The sequence below is a fragment of the Pristiophorus japonicus genome, chromosome X (assembly GCF_044704955.1).
Source record: "Pristiophorus japonicus isolate sPriJap1 chromosome X, sPriJap1.hap1, whole genome shotgun sequence".
Classification (NCBI taxonomy): Eukaryota; Metazoa; Chordata; class Chondrichthyes; family Pristiophoridae; genus Pristiophorus; species Pristiophorus japonicus.
In genome coordinates this window covers 8,872,900-8,895,446 of record NC_092010.1, presented here as the reverse complement: position 1 = coordinate 8,895,446, position 22,547 = coordinate 8,872,900, and the positions used below count along the sequence as shown (strand labels likewise).

The 22,547-nt window shown below is 50.3% G+C and overlaps 1 protein-coding gene across 1 annotated transcript in view; it reads right to left on the bottom strand.

The window, feature by feature from the left end:
• Positions 1–4,153: 4,153 nt before the first annotated feature.
• LOC139240842 (integrin alpha-5-like) overlaps positions 4,154–22,547 on the bottom strand; it is a 452,133-nt gene continuing 433,739 nt past the window's right edge. The window contains 4 exon segments of the mRNA XM_070869324.1: positions 4,154–4,806; positions 12,490–12,612; positions 15,324–15,425; positions 15,622–15,735. Of these exon segments, the coding sequence (XP_070725425.1) occupies positions 4,720–4,806; positions 12,490–12,612; positions 15,324–15,425; positions 15,622–15,735 (426 nt within the window). The 3' untranslated portion in view covers positions 4,154–4,719.

Genomic DNA, 22,547 nt, shown 5'->3' with positions numbered 1-22,547 from the left:
TCGATGGGGGAGTTTGGGGACTGGAGGGATGGGCTTCGATGGGGGAGTTAGGGTACTGGAGGGATGGGCTTCGATGGGGGAGTTAGGGGACTGGAGGGATGGGCTTCGATGGGAGATTTGGAACTACCGGAGGCAAGGGCTTCGATGGGAGAGTTAGCATACTGGAGGGATGGGCTTCAATGGGAGAATTAGGGTACTGCAAGAATGGGCTTCCATGGGAGAGTTGGAGTACTGGAGGGATGGGCTTTTTCTTGGGAAAGTTGGGAATTTTGAAGGCTGGGCTTCGATGGGAGAGTTGGGAATATTGGAGGGATGGACTTTGATGGGAGATTTGGAAGTACTGGAGGTATGGGCTTCGATGGGAGAGTTAGATGACTGGAGGGATGGGCTTCGATGTGAGAGTTAGGGTACTGGAAGGGTGGGATTTGATAGAGGAGCTGGGTACTCGAGGGATGGGCTTTGATGGGGGAGTTAGGGTACTGGAGGGATGGGCTTCGATGGGAGAGTTAGGGTTCTCAGCGATGGGCTTTGATGGGGACGTTAGGGAACTGGAGGGATGGCCTTCGATGGGAGAGTTAGGGTACTGGAGGGATGGGCTTCGATGGGAGAGTTAGGGTCCTGGAGGAATGGGCTTCGATGGGAGAGTTAGGGTACTGGAGGGATGGGCTTCGATGGGAGAGTTAGGGGACTGGAGGGATGGGCTTTGATAGGAGAGTTAGGGGACTGGAGGAATGGGCTTCGATGGGAGAGTTAGGGAACTGGAGGGATGGGCTTCGATGGGGGAGCTGGGTACTGGAGGGATGAGCTTCGATGGGACAGTTAGGGGACTGGAGGGATGGGCGTCGATGGGGGAGCTGGTTACTGGCGGGATGGGCTTCCATGGGACAGTTAGGGGACTGGAGGGATGAGCTTCGATGGGAGAGTTAGGGTACTGGAGGGATGGGCTTCGATGGGCGAGCTGGGTACTGGAGGGATGGGCTTCGATGGGGGAGTTATGGTACTGGAGGGATGGGCTTCGATGGGAGAGTTAGGGTACTGGAGGGATGGGCTTCGATGGGAGAGTTAGGGTACTGGAGGGATGGGCTTTGATAGGAGAGTTAGGGGACTGGAGGGATGGGCTTCGATGGGAGAGTCAGGGTACTGGAGGGATGGGCTTCGATGGGACAGTTAGGGGACTGGAGGGATGGGCTTCGATGGGGGAGCTGGGTACTGGAGGGATGGGCTTCGATGGGGGAGTTAGGGGACTGGAGGGATGGGCTTCGATGTGACAGTTAGGTGACTGGAGGGATGGGCTTCGATGGGAGAGTTAGGGTACTGGAGGGATGAGCTTCGATGGGGGAATTAGGGGACTGGAGGGATGGGCTTCGATGGGAGGGTTAGCGTACTGGATGGATGAGCTTCGATGGGAGAGTTAGGGGACTGGAGGGATGGGCTTCGATGGGAGAGTTAGGGGACTGGAGGGATGGGCTTCGATGGGAGAGTTAGGGTACTGGAGGGATGGGCTTCGATGGGAGAGTTAGGGTACTGGAGGGATGGGCTTCGATGGGACAGTTAGGGGACTGGAGGGATGGGCTTCGATGGGAGGGTTAGGGTACTGGAGGGATGGGCTTCGATGGGAGAGTTAGGGAACTGGAGGGATGGGCTTCGATGGGAGAGTTAGGGTGCTGGAGGGATGGGCTTCGATGGGAGAGTCAGGGTACTGGAGGGATGGGCTTCGATGGGACAGTTAGGGGACTGGAGGGATGGGCTTCGATGGGAGAGTTAGGGTACTGGAGGGATGGGCTTCGATGGGGGAGCTGGGTACTGGAGGGATGAGCTTCGATGGGAGAGTTAGGGGACTGGAGGGATGGGCTTCGATGGGGGAGTTAGGGTACTGGAGTGATGGGCTTCGATGGGAGAGTTAGGGTACTGGAGGGATGGGCTTCGATGGGGGAGCTGGGTACTGGAGGGATGAGCTTCGATGGGGGAGTTAGGGGACTGGAGGGATGGGCTTCGATGGGGGAGTTAGGGGACTGGAGGGATGGGCTTCGATGGCAGAGTTAGCGTACTGGAGGGATGGGCTTCGATGGGGGAGCTGGGTACTGGAGGGATGAGCTTCGATGGGAGAGTTAGGGTACTGGAGGAATGGGCTTCGATGGGAGAGTTAGGGTACTGGAGGGATGGGCTTCGATGGGAGAGTTATGGTACTGGAGGGATGGGCTTCTATGGGGGAGCTGGGTACTGGAGGGATGAGCTTCGATGGGGGAGTTAGGGGACTGGAGGGATGGGCTTCGATGGGGGAGTTAGGGTACTGGAGGGATGGGCTTCGATGGGGGAGTTAGGGGACTGGAGGGATGGGCTTCGATGGGAGATTTGGAAGTACCGGAGGCAAGGGCTTCGATGGGAGAGTTAGAATACTGGAGGGATGGGCTTCAATGGGAGAATTAGGGTACTACAAGAATGGGCTTCCATGGGAGAGTTGGAGTACTGGTGGGATGGGCTTTTTCTTGGGAAAGTTGGGAATACTGGAAGGCTGGGCTTCGATTGGAGAGTTGGGAATATTGGAGGGATGGACTTTGATGGGAGATTTGGAAGTACTGGAGGTATGGGCTTCGATGGGAGAGTTAGATGACTGGAGGGATGGGCTTCGATGGGAGAGTTAGGGTACTGGAAGAGTGGGATTTGATGGAGGAGCTGGGTACTCGAGGGATGGGCTTCGATGGGAGAGTTAGAGTACTGGAGGGATGGGCTTCGATGGGAGAGTTGGGGTACTCAGCGATGGGCTTTGATTGGGGCGTTAGGGTACTGGAGGGATGGGCTTCGATGGGAGAGTTAGGGTACTCGAGGGATGGGCTTCGATGGGAGAGCTGGGGGACCAGCCAGATGACATTAATATCGGCAAATATGTTTCTCTGAATTGCTGGCAAAACAGACGTTGCAATGTAGTTATTTATTAAAGCGGAACCTCCAGCTCCCTCTCCCATTTAGTGTGGGGGGTGGGGGCTGTGAATCAATAAATCTCTGGTCTTTCCCCAAACGCTGCGTACTATTCATCGTCATCAATGGACATCTAACTAGTGACGTTGAGAACAGGTGAATGCAAAGCTCTCCTGTCCTGCTTATGAACAAGGACTTTAGAATGACAGGAGAGAAGACTGGGGGAAGGTTCTCTGCAGTACAAACCCAATCCTTTGGTCACACCGCATCAGGCAAGCTAGAAACACAATGAGTAACAGACGATGGCAGGGGCGCGAGACCCGGTCTAAAGAGCAGAAGCCAAAACATCAGGGTTCTGTTTTAAAAAGGTATATTTCAATTTAATTCCTTAATTAATGTACAACTTTAATAAAAATGAAAATGAAACCAACAAAAGCAAGCCCACAGTGAAAGCTTTTAATGTGTTCAGGACTGACCAGATGCAAGGCTTTTTTTCTATAAATTACAGCAATGGGTCCCAGCACAACACCAGAGAAGGTATCGTGCCCCAGCCAGAGGTGAGGGAACCCATCAGGTCATTTTGAGGTGCGATTGAAAGAAAACCATAACAGAAAAGCGAATTGCAATGGGTGGTTAAAGGGGAAGGCTGCTGTCTGGGGCTGGGTCTATGGTATGTACCCTCCCCTTTAAATACCCGCAAACTGGCTGCAAACATTTGTTCCCCTCCCATTGAAGCCCTCCTGCTGGGAACAGTTTGCTCAGAACATCTCCCGAGCCTGCCCCTCTGTAACAGTCACACAACTCCAGGATCATCGGGAGACTTGAGCTGGCCGCAGGAGCAGGGGTAGCTTTACCTTCAAGACAGACAGTGTCAGGGTTGGGGGCGGGCAGGGAGCTGTCTGTCAGTCGAGAGCAGCCCCCGCTGTTCAACGGTGACAAGGCACCGCGTGGTGGATCCGAGTGAGGCTTGACCATCTGAGGCCTGGGAGTAGGCCTCAGGCCTTTACAACAGCATCAAGTGACGTGGAATGGACAAAGCAGTTTCAAAATCCTTTGGCTACGGGTAACCCCCACCCCACCGCGCACCTCCCTCATTGCAGGGAGTGTGAGTGAAGCTGACACAGGGAACTTGGACAGTTTCCCCAAGTCTGGGCTATTCAGGCTGAAGCCCTTGTGCCTGAAACGTGTGTGGCACCAAGTTACCCTACCCCCTCCAGCCTCCCCCCCCACCCCCCGCACCCCCAAAAGATTCACATTGGTCCAGGCAGCATCTGTGGAGAGAAACAGTTATGTTTCGGGTCTATGATCCTTCGTTAGAACTATGGCCGTATACCCGAAACGTTAACTCTGTTTCTCTCCACAAATGCTGCCTGACCTGCTGAGATTTCCAGCATTGTCGGTTTTTATTTCAGATTCCAGCATCCGCAGTATTTAGCTTTTGTACACATTGGTTCATCCTGGTTCTGTGGATCACTGGAAAATATAAGATATAAAATATATTGCACTCTGAGAACAGTTTGAAAAATTTACATCAAAACCCATCACATCTCGATGCAGTCACCGAGGGAGCATGAAAGAATGGTTTAAAATCACAATCAGTGCTTTCGAATAATTTCCTTAAATAACGTTTGAAGAAAGTCCGGGGCAGCTCCTTTGTGGGCGCTTGGCTGGTCTGCTCCTTCCCCCGTGCTGCCACACAGTACAGCGGGACTACTGTGCTGTTCTCCCGCGTGATATGGAAGCAGTGCAGCCTTTCTCCTCAGTCACCTGTCCCGTGTCCGTGTGATTTCAAAGATTCAGACACTACGCCTCCGACGTGGCCTGTGGTTTGAGCTGCGCCTTTTCCATTGCTGTCCCATACGGCATTTTCGATCGCTTGAAGAAACCGAGCTACAACACACACACACACAGTGAGTTAGATGTCCATATAGTGAGCAAGTGTGAGAGAGGCAATGCTCATAGCAACATGTGCACAGTGAGAGACACAGAACGAGAGAGAGGGACAGAGAGAGGGAGAGTGAGAGGGAGAGGGACAGAGAGCGAGAGAGAGTGAGAGGGACAGAGTGAGAGAGAGTGAGACGGACAGAGAGAGGGAGAGAGTGTGAGAGGGAGAGTGAGAGGGAGAGTGAGAGGGAGAGGGAGAGTGAGAGGGAGAGGGACAGAGAGAGGGAGAGTGAGAGGGAGAGGGACAGAGAGAGAGAGAGTGAGAGGGAGAGGGACAGAGAGCGAGAGAGAGTGAGAGGGACAGAGTGAGAGGGACAGAGAGAGGGAGAGAGTGTGAGAGGGAGAGTGAGAGGGAGAGTGAGAGGGAGAGGGAGAGAGAGAGGGAGAGTGAGAGGGAGAGGGACAGAGAGAGGGAGAGTGAGAGGGAGAGGGACAGAGAGAGAGAGAGTGAGAGGGACAGAGAGAGGGAGAGAGAGTGAGAGGGACAGAGAGAGGGAGAGTGAGAGGGAGAGGGACAGAGAGAGGGAGAGGGAGAGGGACAGAGAGCGAGAGAGAGAGTGAGAGGGACAGAGTGAGAGAGAGTGAGAGGGACAGAGAGAGGGACAGAGTGTGAGAGGGACAGAGAGAGGGACAGAGTGTGAGAGGGAGAATGAGAGGGAGTGAGAGAGGGAGAGAGTGTGAGAGGGACAGAGAGAGGGACAGAGTGTGAGAGGGAGAGTGAGAGGGAGAGGGACAGAGAGCGAGAGAGTGAGAGGGACAGAGTGAGAGTGAGAGGGACAGAGAGAGGGACAGAGTGTGAGAGGAAGTGAGAGAGGGAGAGGGACAGAGAGAGAGAGGGACAGAGAGAGGGACAAAGAGTGTGTGAGAGGGAGTGAGAGAGAGAGGGACAGAGAGAGAGAGGGACAGAAAGAGAGAGGGACAGAAAGAGAGAGGGGGACAGAGAGAGGGAGGGACAGCGAGAGGGAGGGACAGCGAGAGGGAGAGAGGGAGTGAGAGGGACAGAGAGAGAGAGTGAGAGAGAGAGTGTGAGAGGGAGTGAGAGGGACAGAGAGTGTGTGAGAGGGAGTGAGAGGGAGTGTGAGAGAGAGAGAGAGAGAGAGAGAGAGAGGGACAGAGAGAGGGAGAGGGACAGCGAGAGAGAGAGGGATAGAGAGCGAGAGAGGGACAGGGAGAGGGAGAGAGAGGGACAGAGAGAGAGGGAGAGGGAGAGAGAGGGACAGAGAGAGAGGGAGTGAGAGAGACAGAGAGAGAGAGAGAGAGTGAGAGGGACAGAGGAAGAGAGAGAGAGAGAGAGGGAGAGGGAGAGAGAGAGAGAGAGTGAGAGGGAGGGAGAGGGAGAGAGAGAGAGGGAGTGAGAGAGAGAGGGACAGAGAGAAAGAGAGACATGCACAGAGAGAGAGTGAGAGTGTGCGAGTGAGACAGCGACAGAGATACAGGGACAGAGAGAGAGAGAGTGACAGAACGTGAGAGAGAGAGTGAGAAACATAGAGAGAGACACAGGGACACAGGGACAGAGTGACAAAGAGAGGGAAAGAGAAAGAGAGACACACACATGCACAGTGAGCGTGTGCACGGGCTGGAGTGAGACACAGATAGAGAGACAGAGAGTGAAGGGGCGTAAGAGTGGCAAAGTGAATGAAAGAGGAAGCACTGCCGAACATGATAGCGAAACATATTTCTCCCGTGTTCAGAATTCTCGCTCTACCTGGACCCCTCCCTCTGGTCTCTTACCCTCTCTAGACCTCTTCATTGCAAACTGCCGACGGGACATCGGCCATCTCAATGTCTCTGCTCCCCTCACTCACTCCAACCTCCCTCCCTCTGAACGTGCAGCACTCCGCTCGCTCAGATCCAACCCCAACATTGTCATCAAACCTGCTGACCAGGGTAGCGCTGTTGTTGTTTGGCGAACTGACCTCCACCTTGCAGAGGCTGATCGCCAATTCTCCGACACCTCCTCCTACCTCCCCCCTGGACCATGACCCCACTACTGAACACCAAGCCATCATTTCCCAGACCGTCACTGACCTCATCTCCTCTGGAGATCTTCCCTCCACAGCCACCAACCTCATAGTTCCCCAACCCCGCACAGCCTGCTTCTACCTCCTTCCCAAGATCCACAAACAGGACTGCTCTGGTCGACCCATCGTTTCAGCTTGTTCTTGCCCCACAGAACTTATTTCTTCCGATCTCAACTCTATTTTTCTCCCCTTGTCCATTCTCTTCCCACCTAAAGCCACGACTCCTCCGACACCCTCCGTCACTTTAACAGTTTCCAGTTTCCCGGCCTCAACCGTCCCCTTTTCACCATGGACGTCCAATCCCTCGACACTTCCATCCCCCACCAGGATGGCCTGAGGGTACTCCGCTTCTTCCTCGAGCAGAGGCCCAACCAATCCCCATCCATCACCACCCTCCTCCGCCTGGCTGAACTTGTTCTCACACTGAACAACTTCTCCTTTAACTCCACTCACTTCCTCCAAATTAAAGGTGTTGCTATGGGAACCCGCATGGGTCCTAGCTATACCTGCCTTTTCGTGAGATATGTGGAACATTCTTTGTTCCAGTCCTACTCGGGTCCCCTCCCTCACCTCTTTTTCCGGTACATTGATGACTGTATCGGTGCCGTTTCCTGCTCTCGCCCTGAACTAGAAAATTTCATTCATGTAATGTCTGTAAGCTTGTAATGTTTGTAGCTCCACACTGTGGATGTGGACGTATTGTGTACTGCAACTGCAGAGTTAATAATAAACAGAACCAGGCAGATTCCGGAGGCTTCTGAGAGAGCTGCCTGCCATGTTACGAAGCTGTGTGTTCTGTGCTCTGTGAAGATATCACATTTGGTGATGAGATGGGATTTTTCTTATGATTTAAAGCTTAAATTTTGTTGGTGAAGGATTCAGCCAGCCGACAGAGAGACTTTGGAAGTTTCTGTCTTTGGAAAAAGCGACAAAAATCCGAGGTAAAATGATGTGAACAGCTAGAGAGTAAAATGGCAGGTGTAATCGGACATTTTGGGGAATATAAACATGACCGGGAACGTTTTAAAGTGTATGTGGATCGGCTAGAAATATATTTCACTGCAAATAACATAATCGAAGTTCCAGACAATGCAGTCCAGAACCGGGCTGTGTTGGAACGTAAGAAAGCGATTTTCTTATCGGAGGCGGGTCCGGCATTATACGAAACCCTTGTAAATCTGCTTGTGCCTGACGAGCCAAAGGACACAACGCTTAAAAAGATTTTAATGAAGCTGGAGCAACACTATAACCCCAAACCATTAGAAATTGCTGAAAGCTATCGTTTCGGGATTCGGAATCAAAAGGCTAATGAAAGTATCAGTGATTACATCGTAGCATTAAAAAAAGCTATCGATGCACTGTAATTTTGGAAACTTTCAAAACCGAGCATTACGAGATCGTTTTGTTTGTGGGGTGAAAAATGATGCGAACAGAAGGAAGTTATTGACGACGGATGACTTGACTTTTGAGACTGCTTGTCAGACAGCAAGGTCAATGGGTATGGCCGAACAATATTCCCGAGAATTAAATAATGATTACGGTCATCAGTCAACCGAGGTAAATCACCTGCAGGTTCAAGGTAAAAGACGGTGGGGACCCAAAGTCTCAGAAACTGCAAATTCTAACAGAGCGTCGAAGTCGTGCTTTCGGTGTCTGGGACAACACATTGCTCAAAGTTGTCCATACGTGAAGGCAGAGTGTTTCTTCTGCAGAAAGGCTGGGTATCTTGCGAAGGCATGCCGACTGAAGGGTAAACCAGTTTTTAAAGCTTTGAGTCCAGCATTCAAAGCTGTGAGTAGAAATCCCAAGAGACGACACAGCATGGAAGAACAACAACAGGACGAGGAGATATTAGAGTTACACGTCATCAGGAGCACGAGGTTAACGGACAGCGATTCGGAAAGCATCAAAATCCACATAGATGTTGCGGGATTCAAGATACCAATGGAAATTGACACGGGTGCATCCGTGAGTATAGTACCGGAGTCACTGTACCTCGACAAATTGCGTGATTTCCAACTGGAGAAATCCAAGATAGAGCTGCGAGGCTACTCGGGAGAGAAAATTCCTGTGGTAGGTCGTATCACCGTACCGGTGAAATATAAAGATCAATTTCAGAACTTGCCTCTAATAGTAGTGAAAGGAGACAAGACTGCCTTACTAGGAAGAAATTGGTTGAGCTCACTGAAGCTGGATTGGAGTAAGATTTTCTGTGTGGAAGCGAGATTTTCTTCAAAGGATGAGGTTATCAAGAAGTATCCGAAGGTGTTCTGCGAATCGGGCAGGCCGATCCAAGGCTTCAAGGCGAGTGTCAGGGTACAGAAGGACGCTAGATCGGTTTACTACAAGCCACGTTCCATACCATATGCACTCAAGGAGAAAGTTGAGCAAGAACTCAAAAGACTCGAGACTGAGAACATTATTTCTAAGATAGATCGATGTAATTGGGCTATTGTTGTTGTACCTTAGTCTGATGGTAAGGTAAGATTGTGTGGTGATTATAAAGTAACCGTAACCCAGGTTCTAGAGGGTAATGTCCCCAATACATTGCCGAATATAGAAGGTTTGTTCACAACACTGACAGGTGGTCAGATCTTCTCAAAACTGGATCTTACGAATGCCTACTTACAGCTTGAACTAGATGATATCAATTTAATAGGCTACCGTTAGGAGTGTCTTACGCCCCTGCCATATTCCAAGGGGTGATGAACCAGATTTTGCAAGGTATTGAAGGGGTAGTATGTTATTTGGATGACATACTAATTTCAGCACCAAATAGGCAAATTTATAATAACATATTGAATGAAGTCCTCAAACGGCTAGAGAAGCATAGAGTATGAGTGTCTGCTTGTAAGTGTGAGTTATTCAAACACTCAGTGGAGTACTTAGGGTACAGAGTAGACAAAGATGGTTTACATCCAACCATGGAAAAATTGGATGCAATTAGAAATGCACCCACTCCCAGGAATGTCACTGAACTTTGTTCATTCTTGGGTCTTTTGAACTATTATGGGAAGTTTCTACCAAATTTAGCTACAGTATTACATCCACTGAATGAACTTTTGAAAAAACAGGTCCATTGGAAGTAGTCAAAAGAATGCAATACAGCATTCAAGGAGTGTAAAAGCAAGTTGGTAGAGAGCACCATGTTTGTTCACTATGACACATCTAAGGAGATTAAGCTCGCATGTGATGCCTCTCCGTATGGAGTTGGGGCAGTGATCTCTCATGTATCACGTAGTGGGGAGGAGAGACCAATTGCTTTTGCTTCGCGCACTCTCAGTGCCAGTGAGAGTAATTATGCGCAAATTGAAAGGGAAACTTTGGCATTAATTTTTGGGGTCAAGAAGTTTCACAAATACTTGTATGGTCGTAAGTTTACCATCGTTACGGACCATAAGCCCCGAACAGCAATCCTCCATCCAAAGTCCCCAGTTCCAACATTAGCTGCAGCCCGAATGCAGAGATGGGCTTTGATTTTGTCAGCATATACATATGATATTGAATACAGATGATCAGCTGATCACAGTAATGCTGATGCAATGTCTAGATTGCCTTCCCCATCACAAGTTACACCCGATAGGGAAGAAGTGTTTTATTTTTCATACATTGATGAACTGCCAGTCACAGCTGGGGAGATTGGTAGAGCAACCAAACGTGACCCAGTGATGTCAAAGGTGTATGATTATATTGCAAATGGATGGTCAAACCAGGTAACAGACAAAGATACACATCCATTCTTCATTCGTAGGAATGAATTATCAGTCGATAAAGATTGTATCATGTGGGATACAAGAGTGGTTATACCAAATAAATTCAGGTCCAAATTATTAGGAGACCTCCATGACCAGCACCTGGGAATGTGCTTGACCAAGAGTTTTGCACGCAGTTATTTATGGTGGCCAGGTCTTGATAAAGATATAGAGTACATCGTGAGTCAGTGTATGACATGTCAATCGGTAAGCAAGCAACCACCACCAGTACCATTACAGCCATGGAAATGGCCTCCCAGGATGTGGCAAAGGCTACATATTGATTTTGCTGAATTAGAAGGACAACAATTGTTCATTGTGATTGATAGCCATTCGAAGTGGGTTGAAGTGTTTCCAATGTGGAAAATAACAACAAGTAAAACATTGGACATTTTGCGAAAATTATTTTCTTCACTTGGCCTCGCTGAAGAAATTGTTTCGGATAATGGACCACAATTTTGTTCAGAAGAATTTGCACAATTCACGAGCAAAAATGGTGTGAAACATACCAAGGTTCCACCATACCATCCTGCTTCGAATGGTGCAGCAGAGCGCACTGTACAAATTGTAAAACGTGCCCTCACAAAACAAATGTTAGATCCAAATGCAAGGAAACGACAGTTGTCATTGGATCACAAATTGGGTAAATTTTTGATTACATATCGAAATACTCCTCATACAACTACAGATAGAACGCCAGCAGAGTTGTTTCTCAAATGACAGCCACGAACCAGATTCTCGATGTTAAAACCAAATTTGGCACAGTCCGTAGAAGAGACACAATTAAGACAGAAAGAGAATCATGATAAAGGTAGAGTAAAAGAGAGAAGTGTGAAATTAAACCAGAAGGTGAGAGTGAAGAACCATCACCATAACTGGTTAAAGTGGTTACCAGGAAGAGTGGTGAAGATATGTGGTCCTCGCACATATTTGGAAAAGATGTTTGATAATGGACAGGTTAGGTTTGTTCATATTGATCATATTTACCTACAGACCTGGAAGGAGTTGAAGGTGGGAATGATTCAATTATTTCTGACTCATCAGATAGTTTTGATACACTAGTAGCAAATCCTAAATCCAGTGTACTGGAAACAAATCCAGGAGAGAATCAGAATGAAAGTCTGAGTCCGAGTCAGGAAAACAAAGAGCCTGAAGTTAGAGTGAGTTCAAATGAAAATCAAGGAAACTCCGTGGAGGAAAACCTTCCTCAGGATGAGCCTCGAATGAGTTTTGATTCGACACCATGTTTGGAAGGTTCTGTTTGAGAGCGAAGGTATCTTCTTCGAAACAGAAAACAAGTGGTAAAGTTAAATTTGTAAATATGGAAAAAAAATAAGTTTATATCCTGTGTTATGTATAAACATGGAAGTTATGTATGATATTTGTTATAATAACTTCTTCATTAAGGAGGGAGAAGTGTAATGTCTGTAAGCTTGTAATGTTTGTAGCTCCACACTGTGGATGTGGACATATTGTGTACTGCAACTGCAGAGTTAATAATAAACACCACCGGCAGATTCCAGAGGCTTCCGAGAGAGCTGCCTGCCATGTTAGGAGCTGCGTGTGCTGTGCTCTGTGAAGATATCACAATTCACTTTGCATCCAATGTCCACCCTTCCCTCACCTTCACATGGTCCATCTCCGACTCAGGCCCCTATCTGAGAGAGGAGCCTGGATTTGCCCCAGGCCCCTATCTGAGAGAGGGGCCTGGATTTGCCCCAGGGTCCCAGAAGGTGAAAGTTCACTCACTGCCCCACCCTTCACATTCACCTGCACCTTGAACACTGATCTGGAATTGAGAGAGAACACGAGTGAATGTCGCAGTGGACTTGAGGATAAGGCAGGAGAAGACTTACTTTGTATAAGATGAAGATGAGGAGAGCCAGCAGGAGCAGGCCTATTAACACAGCCAGGATTATAATCCAGAGGGGCACAGCATACGAGCTCTCGGGCTTGATCCACACCACGGACGTGGAGACCTACAGACAGAGCACACGGTGAGACTGCGACAAACTGGACTCGAACCCCGAGGTGCGGGCTACTGTCGTGACGTAGGCCCTCCATTCACCACCATACTCCTGCAGCTATAACTCCTTCCTTCCCCTGTGATGCCCGTGTCCCCAGTGAAACTCTTGCTCGCTCCCATCCAAGGCCCTCAACTTTGCTCCCTCAGGTCCAAGGTACGCACAACTTGGCACACAACTGGTTTCGTTCTTCATTGCCAGATCTGGCTGGATCCTATCAAGCTCTATTGGGCCTCATTCTCCTCTGCACTAAACACTCCTCTGCACTATTCCAGAATCATCCTGGAATGCAAAGATAACCCCCCGGGTTCTATTCTCCACTACAAATCGTCTTTCTTAAACCCCTCTCCCCTGCCCCCTCCAACCTCCCCTCCGACATTAAGTATGGGGAGCATGAGCTTCTTTGTCTCTAATATTGAGACCATCTGATCAGCCGCCTCTGCCACTCCCCTTCCTATCCCTAGCCCACCGGGCCAATTTCCTCGAAGGTTCCCCCCTGCCCTAGCCCTGAACTCGGATCTTTCTCCAGTTTCTCTCCCATCTCCTGCTGTACCCTCTCCGAGCCCATCCTGTCCATGAGACCCCTTCCTGCTCCCTCGACCCTAGTCCCACCAAATTGCTGGGCCCCAACTTCCCTTCCTGGCCCCCAGGGTAGGCGATATTGTTAACGGTCCTCTCTCCTCAGACACTGTCCTCCTCTTCTTCCTTCTGCCGTCATCACCCCTCTCCTCCGAGGTCTGAGAGAGAGCAGGAGTCACTGCTGAATCCCTGTACCTCAAGGTGGACAGTCTCATTTTGTTTCAGCTCAGCTCAACGCCCTCGCCCCTGAGTCAGAAGGTCGTGGGTTCAAGTCCCACTCCAGGGACCTGAGCACATAAATCCAGGCTGACACTCAGAGAGTGCTGCACTGTTGGGTGATCTCTCAGGTGGATCCAGTAGATCCCATGGCACTATAAGAGCAGGGGAGTTCTCCCTGGTGTTGTGCGGCCAATATTTATCCCTCAACCAAAATCACTAAAACAAATGATGTCGTCATTATTATTTTGCTGTGCACAAATGGCTAGCTAATTTGGCTACAAAAGAACAATGATTACACTGTGAAGCACTCTGGGATGTCCGGAGGATGAGAAAGGTGCTGGAGCAATACAAGTTCATCCTTTTGCTGCTGCAATTGTTGACCGTGGCCAATGGGTGTCACTGTTGAAGCATGAGCAATGCTCCAACAATGCTGGCTCTGTGCACTCGCACACTCACTGCACCGCCCTCCCCCGACCTCACAGTCTTGGCCATTCATGGGAGGGTGGCCCACGGCAGGTTACACGACGATGTGGTTCGGCATGGTGAAGGTTGATCCTGACCTCAGCTGTCTTCATCCCCAGCAGAGAGCCCGGGATTGACTCAAAGGCAGGCGTACTTTAACTGCGAGTGACTCAAAGATATTTCATCACAATTCCCCTTGACACAGTTTGAATTGGAAATCTGCCCGCTTGATTTTCTGTCTCGCTCCCTCCTCTTGGCCGCTCTCTCTGCCCTACCACCTCCCCCGAGGGCATTCCTGCCAATGTCCCTCTCGGGCATCCTGCCACCCCAGGCACGGCTGTGCATCTTCAGCATGGAGCCACGATGAGCAGCAGCTGACGGACTGGCTCAAGCCATGGCTCAGCTCGGTGGTGCACTCAGCTTCCAGTCACCGTCAGCCCATGAGGCAAGCAGCTACCGTGCTTGCCGCAGAGTGCAGCTACTTCTGCTTTATTCTCGCCCCCAGCGTTTAACTCCCAGCCCCGAATCGGCCCTGTCACCTTGCAAAAAGTTAGGATCCCTCTTCCCTTCGCGAGATCGCCACTGTCTCTCTCTCTCTCTTTTCTCCCTCTCTCTCGCTCTCTGCCCCTCTCTCTCTATCTATCTCTCTCTTTCTGTGTGTGTCACTCTCTTCCTCTCTCTCTCTGTCTGTCCCTCTCTCTCTCTCTCTCTGTCACTCTCTCTCTCCCTCTCTCTCTCTGTCTGTCCCTCTCTCTCTCTCTGTCACTCTCTCTCTCTCTCTGTCTCTCTCTCTCTCTGTCCCTCTCTCTCTCTCTCTGTCCCCCTCTCTCTCTCTCACTCTCTCTGTTCCTCTCTCTCTCTCTCTCTCTCTCTGTCTCTCTCTCTCTCTCTCTGACTCTCTCTCTCTCTCTGTCCCTCTCTCTCTCTCTCTGTCCCTCTCTCTCTCTGTCCCTCTCTCTCTCTCTCACTCTCTCTCTCTCTCTCTCTGTCACTCTCTCTCTCTCTCTCTCTGTCTGTCCCTCTCTCTCTGTCTGTCCTTCTCTGTGTCTCTCTCTCTCTCTCTGTGACTCTCTCTCTGTCTCTCTCTGTTTGTCTGCCTCTCTCTCTGTCTCTGTCTCTGTCCCTGTATCTCACTTTCATTCTCTCTGTTTCTCCCTCTCACTCTCTCACTGTCCCCCTCTCTCTGTCCCTGTCTCTCACTCTCTCTCTGTCCCTATCTCTCACTCTCACTCTCACTCTCTCTCTGTCCCTGTCTCTCACTCTCACTCTCTCTCTGTCCCTGTCTCTCACTCTCACTCTCTCTCTGTCCCCCTCTCTCTGTCCCGGTCTCTCACTCCCTCTCTCCCATGGGAATGGGCGGAATGGAGGTGAAGGGCAACCAGCAGAAGTGGCGGAGGCGACCTTACCTGTATGGCCCCTTTAGGGTAGTCGCGGGGCAGGATCCGGTAGGGCATTGAGTGAACCTGGAATGATGCATTACATTGCAGGGAATATGGGTGATTCTCCCTCTGAAAAACACAATCACACAATCAGAGACGAGTACAGCACAGCCCATTGAATCTGCCACTCAGTCTGAGCTCAGACACGGTCAGGAATCCAGTACCAGTGAGTGGCCAATATCTATGGGGGAACAAGGAAATGAATTGGTGGACAAAGCCCATTAATTTTGCAGTGGGATCATTTGAACAAAGGAGCGGACGTTACCTGGAGGAAGGTGTGTGCCCACACACGTGATCGGATTGTCAGGACCATGTTCTCACCCCTCTTCAGCAGGCCGACCTTGCACATCAAGCTTAGGCACTCCACGTGCTGGCAGTTCTGCCGAGAGAAAAAGGTGCAAGTGCTAATTAATAGCCAGAAAAGGACACGGCTCCTCCAGACCTGGCCTGTTTGCGTCAAGTGCGCTTGAAACGGTTGCTCACCGCAGATGGCGAGTCACGTGCCACCCTTGGGCACAGGGTGCTGGGGTTTGTGGATGGCACATACTTACCGGCCTCCAATCCTGGCCCAGTTGCATCTGAACCAAGGCAGGTTAGTCCTCCCATGCCAGGAGTCTCTGCACGGGGCCATTTGCTTTTTGAATTTAAAGCCTCTTGTGACACCTCCCCCCTCTCTGCTGCTTGTTCTTCTTTCACTGGAGACAGCTCATTTGCTTGCCTATCGAGCCAAGAAGCATTGCTGTACGGGTTCCATTGCTGGGGCACCAGTGATGTAACAATCGTCCATCAGCACGCAGTGCCGAGCACTTTACTCCAGGCCCTGATCCTCCGAGATAGGATCTCTGCAGCAAGTCACACACGTCCGGACCCCCACACCCAGGGCGCTCAGGAAGAACTCACCTGGACTTGCCCCTCCATCACATAACGGATCCAGCGAACGAGGCAGCCAACAGGGACCTGCTGTCCGACTAAAGCCACTTGTTCTCGCAAAGCAACGAGGAGGAACTGGTCTCTTGTGTTTCGAAGGCCAACAGGAGAGTTGGAGTAATGCCCGCCGTGCCAGGATAGGGTGTGCCACCTTTGTAGGATGCGCCGTGCAGGAAAAGGATTGGCCAAGATTCTGAACACTGCAAGGTTTGCAAGTGACACAGTGCGTCCAACTGACCTCCTCGCCCTGGCCCATTGACAGGACTACCAGGAGACTGGGAGAGGGGAAAGGACAAGTGTGGCTGTGGACACTGCACCCCACTGCCAAAAGCACAATCCTCCCTCAAATTAATGCCAGGACTTCCAGTCCAGGCACCAGCACCATGCAGAGCGGCAAATAGCGTTACCGGGAGGACCCATCTTCTGATGACAGCCATTGCTACTTCCTGCACTGAGAGAGATTCCCTCCTTCTCCACCCTTCCCCTGACACCCACTGCTGGCCCCCGTCCTGAGCACCCTCTCCTGACCAGATCTCTACCCCCCAGCTATCACTGCCCGTACCCCACCTCTCCTCTTGCTTCAGGTTATAGGCTGAACCAGCATGGTTAGAAAATGACAGTCCCATCAAGTTTTGATACCTTATTGAACTCATGATATAAAGCCGTTAAAAGGACATTCGCCCCAGTCCCAAGTCTTTCGATTGCCAAGCTGTCAGACAAGGCATCCTCTGCGTGTGTCACATGCACAAGTCAGAGGCTAACGCAAAGGTCAATCCCTCACTCGCTCAGGTTCAGGTCTGTAGGACCTAGGCACATCTCAGCCTCCAGACCCAGCTCTTCCCCATGTCCCATTGCAAGCTGCCGTCCTCAATCAAACATGGCTTCGTATCTTTAACACAAAGCTGATGGATGTTCATTCCAGGAATGACAGTCACAGACTGGAGTTATACTGCGCCCCAGTGGTGCAAGGTGGGCTCCTGGAGTGGGGGGGGGTCTCACGTTGCTGGGCTTTGGTGGATTCCAGAGTGAGACTACCACGGAAATCACCAAGATCAGTGCAGGCGAGAGGCCATTCAAGCCATCTTGTTCATTCTATCATTGAAAGCTATGATCCCCCTCATTACAACATCGAACTCTTGACTGACTCCAGAGTTTAAAACCCCCCTCCCAGGAGCTCATTCCAGGTACTGCTCACTCTGGGTGAAGTGCTCCCTGACATCAGTCCTCAACTTGTCTTTTCCCAGTTGCTACCTGTGCCCCTTTGTCCTGGAACATGAAATAATGACTCGGCTTGAACCTTTTGCATGCTGCTTCGTGTCTTATCCAGCTCTAGGGGGTCCCTACTCATTAGCCTCCTTTCAAGGCTAACGAGTCTCTCTAACCTCTGACCCTAGGACGCAGCCTTGTGGCAATGTGTTGTCAACCTTTCATGTGGAACTTTAGCAAAAGCTTTCTGCAAGTCTCGGTGCACTGCATCACAGTACTGCCCACCTCCAGAGTTAGACTAGCATCTTCACAGTGCACGCCTCAAACCACTTTGCCCAGGAGTGAAAGTGTCAGACTAAGTCTGGTCTTGCAGTTATCCGCACCGCGCACTTTCTTTAACAACTGTCCTTCATACTTTTAACTCTATTCTCTGTACTGTATTTCACACTCTCTTTTCCCCAACTTTCTCCTTCAATTTAAGCAAACAATCTCGTGCTCCCAAACTTCTTTCTCTCTCCTCTAAAAGCAGCTGCTCTCGATTGTTGCTCTTCTTCTCTTCAGACCCGCTGGTGCGGATGCTCGCTCTGTCGCCTTGCATTCTACTTTCATGCAGATCGCAGCACATCGCCAGCTCACCGTGGGTCCAAGAGCAATGCCGAGGGGGCAGTGAGGCGCACAGTCAGGCCCGGGAAAGTGACCCCGAAACATCCGAAAAGGCAGCCCAAGTCAACAGGTGCTCTGCGAAAGGAGCCAAAATCAAGGCCAAGGCTGCGGAGAGAGTGTCGGCCCAGTGAGAGCACCTGAACAACAAAATAACAGGGGGGAGGGGATAGAGGGGAGAATGGAAAGCTGATTTAGTGCTTAAGGGTTTTCCATGGGGAGAATAATGGGATTTGTTTCATGGTAGGTAAGTGCACGATGTGTTTATAAGCATGTTTTTGTTTGATTGTGAAATTTGAGCCATTTCAGCCTACTTCAACCCGGTATAGCCAGGGCGGGCACTACCTTGCCCCGACAGGCAAAGCTCGTAATAAACAGAACTGTGGGGGCAGAACCTCAGGCTTTGCTTGCCATTTTGTACGAATTTCCCACTGCTTATCGATATAGTTTCATGACTGTGGCAATCTTCATTTCCCTCTCTGCTAGTGGGAGCCTTTTAAAATAAAATTGCGACCGATTTTCTGTTGCAACATCTCACTTTTCCCTGTGTTACATAAGAAATAGGAGCAGGAGTCAGCCATTCGGCCCCTCGAGCCTGCTCTGCCATTTAATAAGATCATGGCTGATCCAATCATGGACTCAGCTCCACTTCCCCGCCCGCTCCCCATAACCCTTCACTCCCTTATCGCTCAAAAATCTGTCTATCTCCACCTTAAATATATTCAATGACCCAGCCTCCACAGCTCCCTGGGGTCTCTTTGAAAAAAGCATCGTGTTGGCACGCTCGGTCTCCTCACTGCAGCCAAAACACCGAGCAGATTTAGGCACAATCTGAAATCTTCGGCAACAGCCACAGAGCAGGCCGACCGAGATGTTCCTTCATCGGATTTTACTAGCTCGTTAAATATTACCAAGTTCCTCATTAAACTGGGAGCCTGACTCCCACAAGCAGGAGCACGAGATGCTCAACAGCATCTGGCCTTCCATCCGTCACAAAATGATCGTTGTCTTCTTTCAGTGTGCTCACTCCCGCCGGAATCGCATGGGAATTCTTCAGTCTTCCCATTCTGCACCTTGTTTCTTAAATCCCATGCTGGTCGCCGCTTTGCTGCAGTTCTGGCATTATCCTCACAGGGCTCTCTGGTGAGAACACCGACTGAATCGTCAAGAGCTCTCATCGAAATAAATCGATTGTTAATGTACCAGGGAGAATTGCCTTCAATTTTCCACAATCTTTCATTACGTTCATCTCTGGATGTTCCTTAAATAGTCTCATTTCTCAAAGCACGAAGAGACAGGAGGTAGCGTACATCGCAAGGACCAATGTAACCCGATGGAAGGGCTTGGATCTATGAGGTAACTGGGCCAGCCGGTGGCAGAGACAATTCAATGTGGATAAATGCCGAACTACGAGCGGAACAGGCTCGTAGGGCTGAAGGGCCTACTCCTGTTCCTCTGTTCCCAATACTGGGAGCAAGGAGCCAAAGGAAGGAAGAGCTGCTAAATGGGAGAGTGCGATCAGACCAAGCTGCAGTAGAAATGGAGAAACAATGTGCATCAGATTGTATTCGCCGAGAGACAGAGTTTAAGGAGGGACTCTGATCTGGCTCCATCTGGAGTACTGTCTGGTCACCTGATCAGGGTAAAGAGTGGGGACATAGTGATGATTCTGGACACCAGGGACTTATACTAGGAGGAAGGCAGGTGGTTTTATCATTTTCACAGAGAAAAATGGACAGAATCACAAAATGCAATCGGCTACCCGGAATTTGGAATTTGACGGCGGAATCGTGGAAGTCTCGCTGGAGTGAGAGCACGAGACCTCCGTACTGCGGAGAGCTTACTGTAAATGCCGACTGTCCCCCTCCCGCCCCCAGCCCCACTCTGCTGTGGCTGCCGATTCAACACAGCTGCAACGCTTACTTACAGGACGTGCCGATTGTACTGCCACCATTCCCGGCCTGCTCACAAGCGCAGGCAGCATCAAAAGTGGGGCTGGGAGAGGTGGCATTACGGTACGGTTACACGGTGAAGCATTACAGCCGAGCGTTCCCGGAGCTGGAGCAGAGCCGGCGGCAGCAGCAGCAGAGTGGGGCGGGGAGCGGGGACGGACAGTCGGCATTTACAGTAAGTTTCTCCGCTGTATGGAAGTCTCGTGCTCTCGCTCTTGCTCCAGCGAGACTTCCAAGATTCCACCATCAAATTCCAAGTTCCTGCTCGATTGGTTGGCGTGCTGCTGCTGATTGGCCGCGGTTTGCGTGCTGCTGCTGATTGGCTGGCATTTGCTTGCTGCTGCTGGTGGGCCGCTATTGGTTGGTTTGCTGCTGCTGGTGGGCCGCTATTGGTTGGTTTGCTGCTACTGGTGGGCCGCTATTGATTGGTTTGCTGCTGCTGGCAGGCCGCTATTGGTTGGTTTGCTACTGCTGGCGGGCCGCTACTGGTTGGCTTGCTGCTGCTGGTGGGCTGCTATTGGTTGGCCACCATTGGTTGATTTGCTGCTGGTTGTTTGGCTACTATTGGTTGGCTTGCTGCTGGTTATTGTGCCGCTATTGGTTGGCTTGCTGCTGCTGGTTGGCCACTATTGGTTGACTTGCTGCTGGTTGGTTAGCTGCTATTAGTTGTTCACTGCTTACTTTTGCTCGCCAGCTGACTGGTCCTGGTCACCATTCCCCATTCTGCTGTTGGCTGCTCCAGCTCTCTGCTCCAGCTCCGTTTGTCTCCACATCAGGTACTGTAAGGACTGTTAATATTACCGTTTAGCCAACAATCATACTGTTTCGATACAATACATCAGTTCTGTGGCTGTTCCCAGTCTTGGCCATTGTGGTGTGTTTGGTCTCATGTGGACACTCTACCTGTTCCTTGTCAGTGTGACCCGTACATTTCTCTGGCTGTGGTATAGGGATGTAGCAATGACACACAAACCCCACAAGGCATACCGTAGGAAGGACGTTACTTAACTTAAACAATGAGCATAGTACTAGAGGACACTAAATTCTCCAACCTTGCTCAAGGTTTGTGGTTAAGAAACTTTTCTCTCACGCAGTCAGAAATGTGGCTCATCCGAGAGGGAAGTTGCTTCAGGGTCAATTTGAACCTTTTGAGAGAAACAAATTCAGTATCTATTGGAAAGGGTATCAAGGGCGAGTTACACAGAGATTAACAACACAGTTCCATTTCTTTTCCGGGCAAGATCATTGTAATGTGTGCACCTGTGAGCATGCTCACACGTTTGTGGAGCTGTTTCATTGTGAGTGGCTTAGCCAGTCATGTGATGTTCACAAAACTCAATAAAACCCCAGCCAGTTGGGTTCGGGGGATCCACGATGAGGTATGCAGTTGTGAGCCTAGTGGATGAACTGGTAATGTGTTATGTGATTGTTAAACCTTTGTTAATAAACCAACTAATTCTTAATAGCAATGTGTTGCTATGAATTCTTAAGCAAAGAACCCATGTAGCAAATACATTACAATGATGGAAGAAACTGGGTTGATTAATGGATAGGATCAACAGATTGGGGGACAGGGGGCAGGCCTGAGGGACAATAAGTTCATGGTGTGTGTCTCTGTGCTAACATTAAACTGTGACATTTGTCTTCAGACTACCGGCAGAGTCTGAAATACTATCCCAAAACACCAGCCAACATCCCAGAGTCCCACACAGGAAACACGGAAACTGCCCTCATTCAGCCGCCATCAATCAGTGACCCCCGCGAGGAAGTCAGGATTCTTTTCCTCAATGCAGAGGAAACGACAAAGTGACTTCACTGAAGTTTCCAGCTTATGAAGTCAATTGTTCCAGAAACTGGGAAGGGCTCAACTCCCGGGGGACACAAGTTAACACTGAGGAAGTTAGGAGGAAGAAGGGAGGGTGGGGGGGAGGTGGGGCAGGATTTCCCCCCCCCCCCGAAGGGTTACTGGTGCAAGTTCTGGAACTGCACCTCGCGCTCCCAATTCATATATGGGCTGCCAATATTCATCGAATGACCCAAGCCGACTTTTAAAATGCTCCTGTACAGATAGGCCACAGGTTTCATGGTCAGTCAGTTGAATTAACTCCCGGCATAGACTAGTTCGAGGAACGCGAGAGGGTAAGTTTCCACTTGCTAGCTCCAGACTTGCATTAAGAGCCCAAGCTGCTGACACACATCGCAGGAAGCAAAGCACGGCGTGGCTGACTTCCCTTAAACATCGAAAGATGTTCAAACCAAGTCCACTATAAGCACCAAATGTGCCATTACTCTGAATGGGTTTGATGTGGGGGAAACTCTGTTTCACCTCATTGCCCTGTCATTGAGTTGTGGAATGAGTGACCAGGGAAATGGCATTTCCTGTGTTCAAGGGACAAGTGGATGGATTCCTGCAGCGATTGAGGGACCTGGTGAGATACATGCTGAT